The sequence below is a fragment of the Bison bison genome, unplaced genomic scaffold (assembly GCF_000754665.1).
Source record: "Bison bison bison isolate TAMUID 2011002044 unplaced genomic scaffold, Bison_UMD1.0 scf7180017864371, whole genome shotgun sequence".
NCBI lineage: Eukaryota > Metazoa > Chordata > Mammalia > Artiodactyla > Bovidae > Bison > Bison bison.
Window position 1 is genome coordinate 14,161,913 of NW_011494943.1, and position 7,037 is coordinate 14,168,949.

Genomic DNA, 7,037 nt, shown 5'->3' on the forward strand with positions numbered 1-7,037 from the left:
TTCTTTGAGAACGGCCACCAGTCTAGTCCTGGGATTCATTGTTCACTGTCTCCCATCCACCAGCCCACTAGTTTGATCCTTCCTAAGTAGTCAGAGGATCTACCTTCCCTGGGTAACTCTTGGCTAGGCTAGGGCCTAGGCACCTGTATTATCTAGTGAACTCCCAAGGGACTCTGCATACCAAAGTATAAGAATCTCTAGTCATTTTTCTCTTAGGAGAATCTTCTGGGTGTTTTGTTTCTCTCCTTCTCCTGTAACAAGGTAGATTGAGACCTGTACTTTAGTCAGTGTATTTAAAGTTAAGGATAGGCACAACCCAGTCACCTTCTCAACAAAAGACTCACAAACTTTAGGCAAGGCAGGATGGAAAGCAGTAGGGAGGCTTTGTGGACCACGAACCAAGAGAGTTAAAGAATCTCTAAAACCTTCCTGCTTTTACTGTTGCCTATGAACCCATTAGCTGGAAAACTTAAGTGGAAGAGGACTTACTGAATATGACAGAGTCCCCAGGAAAATAATAATAAAGGAATAAAAAGAGATAAATTCAGAGTGGTGAAAAGAGTATGGGAGAAGTCAGTCAGCTGATGAGATTTCAGCAAATCATGAAATACAGCAGACAGAAGGCCACTGACTGATGGAGGCAAGAAGGCCGCAGCCAGACTCCTGCAGCAGGCTCCTCGGCAGACACGACAGCCTGCTGACTGGTAGGACCCCAGACAGCCTTCAACATACAGAGTCTGAAACAGGATCGAAGGTGAGAGAGTAGGAAGAGAGAAGCGTTAGCTGAAGATCTGTATCCAGGCTGCTGCTGCTGCTGCTAAGTCACTTCAGTCGTGTCCGACTCTGTGCGACCCCATAGACGGCAGCCCACCAGGCTCCCCTGTCCCTGGGATTCTCAGGCAAGAACACTGGAGTGGGTTGCCATTTCCTTCTCCAACGTATCCAGGCTAGTCACCCTCATTGACCCCTGTGTGCAGACCTTGTAGGAGGCCTGAAAAACTGGAAGAACACTGGATTTTTCTCCAAAGAAACAGAATAAACCATCAGCAGAGAGCTAGAGTAGACAGAAGAGAATGGGACCCAGAGTAAAATCCCCTGATCCCTGAAGGATTGGCTCCCCTTATTCTAACACTGGGGCTCTCAACAGGGTAATTTGCTTACCCTCAGCCTACAAGGGATAGTTAGCAATACCTGGAGACACTGCTGTTTGTCACACTTGGAGGTGGTAAGTGGTACTGACATCTAATAGGTAGAGGCTGGAGATGCTGCTGAACATCCCACACTTGGATCGGACATTGCAGCCTTTACAGCAAAGAATTACCCAGCTCCAGAATGTCAGTGGTGTTGAGATTGAAAACTCTGATCTAAAGCAAAGCCCACCAGTTAGTAAGCTGCATACATATGCACAGGGTTCTCCAGGCACCCATCAAGTTTGTGAACTTACTCTTAAGTGGGAACAGACAGTTACGGATAGCCAGATATGTAAGGAAAGCCTGCAGTGCCAAGGTGAAAGGTTAGGGTGTAACAAAAAAAAAAAAAAAAGATTCCAGAGAAGTCAAAGGAGAACCTTAAAAAACAAAGCAAGCCTCTAAATCATGTCCCAAGAGAAATTTTAGAAGATACTGCATCTGTAAAATGGTGAACAGGATATTAGAAATAAAGAATAATCTGAAAAAAAAAACAGTAACTAGAAATTTTACAAACTTACTGCACACATTGAATCAAGACACTCTCAATGTAAAGAACAAAAAGACAAGGAGGTGAAAAATATGAAGAAAAAAGTGTTATGGAATATCCAGTATTCACTTAATGGAAATTTCAGAAATAACAGAGAAGACAGAGGAGAGGAAATTATCAGAGGACTACTAAGAAAAAGTTCCTGAGCTGGTGAGATGCAGACAACTTTGTATCTAAGCAAAACTGTTCGTTCAGCAAATGGTTGTTGAGCCACTGCTATGCATCAGATATTGAATATAGCGGCTTGCCATGGAGCTCTTGTTCTGTGGGGCAGGGAGGTGGAGCTGGGTGGGAGGTGTGGAGGGATGAGAATGGTTGGTAAACGTGTAAGCCAGCCAGACAAGTGGGAAAAGGTCCATTCCACGTTTCCGTAACTGGTCCATTCCACATATATCCATAACTGAAATCTCCAGATGCCAGGGATAGAAGAAGCTCTATCTGAAAGCTTCTAAAGAGGTTAAAATTCCTGTAAAGTAATAGGAATTAGACTGGTATCAGACTTTTCTCTAACAACACAGAACTCTAGAGAGTAATGGAAGAATATAATCAAAAAGTTTGAGGGAAAATGAAACCTGTGTCCAGCCAAACAGTCACACGTAGAGGCGGAATAAGTATATTTTCAGGTCATATAAGGACTCAGAAAGAGCTTCTTTCCCTTGCATCCTTTCTTAGCAAGTTATTTTAAGATGTGCATTAACAAAAAAAGAAGAAGCAAATCAAAAAAACGAAAGACCTTGGATTTCAAGAAAGCTAAGAGAATGACTCTGACCCAGAGTGGCATTTGTACAGCAGGCCCATGCAGCTGGCACTGCAAATTGAAGCAGGAGAATGGAGCACTCCCAGGAGGGATGTGTCTGGAGGGAAAAAATGATTCATACATTAGATAACTTAAGAATGTAAGTGGGGGGGGGGGGGGGGGGAAAGGCAATCAGAAACTCCATGAAAGGAAAAAAGTTGTATAGGTTACTAAGAATGCCCTCTTAGGGAAAGAGTAGGTGCTACAGAGAAAAATATTTATATAGTCACAATAATGTAAATGGCACATTGATTTCCAACTTTTATAATCAGTCTGCAGACAAAGCGTGGAAAGATTTAAATTACTGAGAAATAAAACTTGTACTCAAGAAGGGAGAAGGGAAAATGGTTACATAAGCCGCTGAGTTCTCATTTGCCATAACAATTTAAACAATGCAAAGTTGATAAAGTAAGAAATAGCAGTGTAAGAAATCTCCCTACCCAAGAACTGAAAGTTCCAAGGAATTCTCAGGCAGCCCAGACTTTAGGTTGAAACTTACTATAAGCCCTCTGTGCTTTGTGCTTCCTACCTTACGTAGTTTACACTCCAGCTGAATTTCTGAAACTGCTTTTTTTTTTTTTTTTTAATTGAAAAGGCTTTAGTTCACCCTTTGGTGGAAGCTGGGGGATTTGAATCCCAGCCGAGTAGGGGTGGCAGCAGCTGCTGATGAGGTGGGCCTGCTACAAAAGTAGAGAATTGGGGGAAGGAGAGGAGACATAAAGGCTGGGTCTTCACAGTGAAGGGACCACTCAGAAGTGCTTGCCCCCAAGTACTTTCTATAGCTATTTAATTATATTCTAGCTTATATGATCTTTATTGAAGAACACAGAAGTCAACTGAGGACTCTGCCCAAGTCTTGCTTATGTTAAAAAAAAAATGTGAAGTGGTATTAGGGAACTTTTGTTGAGTTTAGGGCAGAATGAAACATATATGTAGCCAATCTTTGAAATTTTATTTATTTATGGATTTCCAGTGTTTCCTTTGCCATATTTTCCCCATTTTTAATTTGCAATCTCCAGCATTATTTTCGTTAACTGTTCTTTGTTACAATTCATCATTTTTATCATCCGTGTTCTTTCTTTTCTTACAGATTGTGATATCTTTAGTCTGAATTTTTAACTGGAATCAGAACTGGATGTTGGGGTCACTCTTTCTTTTATTGTACCACGTGATTACCTAATTCAGAATTGCCCCCCAGAGTTCAGATTAGTTAATATAATTTTTTAATGTTTAAAAAAAAAAAAAAGATGTATAGTAGTAAACAGTTTATTCTAGCAGCCATGTTGAACAATGTATTTAAGAATTGTAAACTCCTGGAAGACTGTATTTATATACACTATTGGCAATAGTACATACTTGATAACTGTACAGTAATTTGGTTTACTAACAAAAGTTGTTAATAAAACTGTGAAACTAGAAAGGAGACTTTCTGAACTTTAATAGAAAAAACTGTGATTTTAATACTGTTATTTCTCTCCTTTTAGTATTATTTTCCTTCATACTTCCCAACTCAATGTAAATAAGCACACACACGCATAGGTATCCACATCTTTTACCACAATGGTAATGCTTTTGTAAATGTTTCTATTTGTCCCTTTGGCTAAAAATGTTGTATTGGACAAATATATATATATATATTATATATATATTTCTTTTTTAAAAATATTGGCTTTTTCCACTGAATTATCATGTTTAGTGTACCATGAAAAATTTTAATATTATAGGTTACTTGTTTAATTTCTTGTTTTCATATATTTGCTTGCCAAGGGTGAATGAAAGAACATGGCTGCTTTCCCCAGACAGACTGACCTTGGCATCCACATAAAGCATCATTGTTTTAAAAAATGAAGGGTGCTTAATTGTTCCCTTTTTTCTGTATTCTGTAGGTCTCATAACAACAAACTGCAGTCTACAGCTTCTTAAAGTTCAGCGTGTTAACCTAACATAAAACACAGCAAGAATCTGGTTGTCTGAACTATTTTAAAATTAAGGAGCCAGATGTTTTTAGTCAGGTTATCCTGACAAGACTTGACCTAAACTTCGTTTTTATTGGTCATAACAGTCCAATTATATTCTTGGCCAATTTTGTCCAACGGACAAGGGAAAAGCAAAGTCAACGACACCATTATCTTGTCAAGATCAAATGGTTTTACTATTGTGGCAGAAGCGGGAAAACTTTGTTTATTGAAAAAAAAGAAAGCAAGAAAAAAAAAAAAGATAATATGGGGTCAAGTGTAACTCCATGGAAATGCCACGTCTGCTCTTCAGTGAAGAAGCTGGTTTAGAGTCTCGCAGAAAACTTTCGACTGTATTTATTTATTGTTGCAAAAAAGACGCTTTTTTATTGCTGCCCTCATTTGTCAGCTAATTATTTTTTCTTATAAAATCCAGCCCCGGTTACATGTAATCCATTCTGTATCTTATCATGATTCCTGTAGGTAAAAGTACAAGACGACCTCTAGATGTCTTTTCTTTCTATGAAAGGAGCTGCTATGTACACATGTGCACACACACACACACACACACAACTGGGAATCAACAATGAGTTTATTGTTCATAGTAGATAAAAATTAAGCTTGCATAAAGGTTGGGCTGAGTGTCCTGGACTACAGACTCTGTTGCCTTGAATATAACAGAACAATTTGTCATTTACTCTGCACCAGGCTAAAATGAGTAAAATCTATTTGAAGGTATCTTGTTTGTAAACATTTGTCAGATTCTAATTTTTTTTCTTTTTGTATTAAAATTCAACTATGGATGTATATGAAACAAAATAAATGGAGATCATTTTTCTCCCACAGATGGTGTCTTTGAATGTGCGCTAATGATTCTCCGTAAGCCTTTTGAGGGGAAAGGGAGGGCTACAAGGTAGAAAAATAAAAAGGCAGAAGGATCTGATTGTACCTGGATTTCTCCAGGGCAGTAGTGCTCCTAAATTTTACAATTCCCAGCCCACTGTCATCATGTCAAAGAAAAATATTCAACGGTGCTAATCCTGTTGCATCAATTGATCAGACTGATTAAAAAAAAAAAAGATAATGTGACAAAATACACGTTGCCTTCGTCTGTACGTTTTACGATACCAGGCAGACTACCCTTTACAGACTGCTACTGATATTTTATGAAGGGCATTTTTTTTTTTAATGACTTCATCCTTTCTGTATTGGTTGGTTGGTTGAGTTGTTTGGGGTTTTTTCCCACGTAAGAAAAAGTAGTGTAAGCAGTAGGGGGAAAAGGGAAACCTCAGAGGAAGGTGTAGTTTGCATGTTTTTCCTTTCAGTGTTTTAATCTTACACGTCGTATTTCTACATTGTCATAATCGCTTCTGTGAGATCTGCCATAGTTGGTTTATGCAGCTTTGCAAAAATTTTACTAGATTTTGCACTAATTCATATTAGCTTTGTCCTACCAGGTTCTGGAATTTTATCTAATAGTTGTTTTTTAAGTTTCCTCTGTTTAATATCACCCTGCTATGCAAAACCTTCCCAGACCTTAGTTTCTTAAAAGAAAGACGTTACTACAGTTCCCAATTATTTCTTATTACAGGCTCAGGTGTACAAGTTATTCTGGGTTAATGTTATCTAATGAAGCCCATTCCTTTTTGTACATAAAAATGTCACTTTTACTTACAAACTAAAAGAGACTAATTGTTCAACATTGAAAACATGGAAACAAAGTTTTTGCTTAAAATATTAACATGGAAGTAGTCAAACATAGGTTATTTTGTCCTTTTGCTTTTCAAAAAAATGTTACATATTGTATGCACTGTGCTGATGCAAGAATCCTACATTTTAATGAATTATGAAATTATTTTGCATCTCATCACGTCACAGTATTTCTGTACTATTTATTCATATATATATAGATATAGATGGGCTTAATCACTTAAAACGTTGCGGCAAGAACTTTCCTATCTGTAGGCAATAGATTGCTATGTTTTTAACAGATTGTGGCAAATTTAAACGGCAATTCTTTTTGTACGTAATAGGACATTTCATCCTAGAAAAATAAAGTAATGTTTTTGACGTTGGATTTGGTGCAGTTCCTAATGAAACAGTGGTTGGTTGGTTGGTTAATATATTTTCTGTAGATGTTGACATTGCCAAATTGTACAAAAATGGTAAATTTTGTGGGAATCCTTGGACCAGGAAGATGTTAATTTCATAAGTGTATTTAATAGTATAAAGCCTCTTGTGATTTCTATCACCATATAAATACATAGACATTTTATAGTTTTATCAACTACAGAGCTTTAGTCTTTGAAAAGTAATTTTTGGGAAAACACGCCTTCTTATATACACATAATGAGTTTCAAAAGCTGCTTTTCTATGAGTATTTGATAAGCTTCTGCTACTCAATAAAGTATATATAATACAACTATTTTGCTTTCAATAATCCAAGTGCTAGAATGCACATTTGTTATACTGTTAGGGTTTTTCTACCCAGCCTTTGGACTTGTGTGTGTGTATACACATAGATATATGTTTACTTTGCATCAACAATT

General features: G+C 37.6%; 1 protein-coding gene across 1 annotated transcript in view; it reads left to right on the top strand.

The window, feature by feature from the left end:
- BPTF (bromodomain PHD finger transcription factor) overlaps positions 1-6,563 on the top strand; it is a 146,424-nt gene extending 139,861 nt beyond the window's left edge. The window contains exon 33 of the mRNA XM_010856556.1: positions 4,420-6,563. Within this exon, the coding sequence (XP_010854858.1) occupies positions 4,420-4,456 (37 nt within the window). The 3' untranslated portion in view covers positions 4,457-6,563. The remainder of the gene's footprint in view (positions 1-4,419) is intronic.
- Positions 6,564-7,037: the final 474 nt, after the last annotated feature.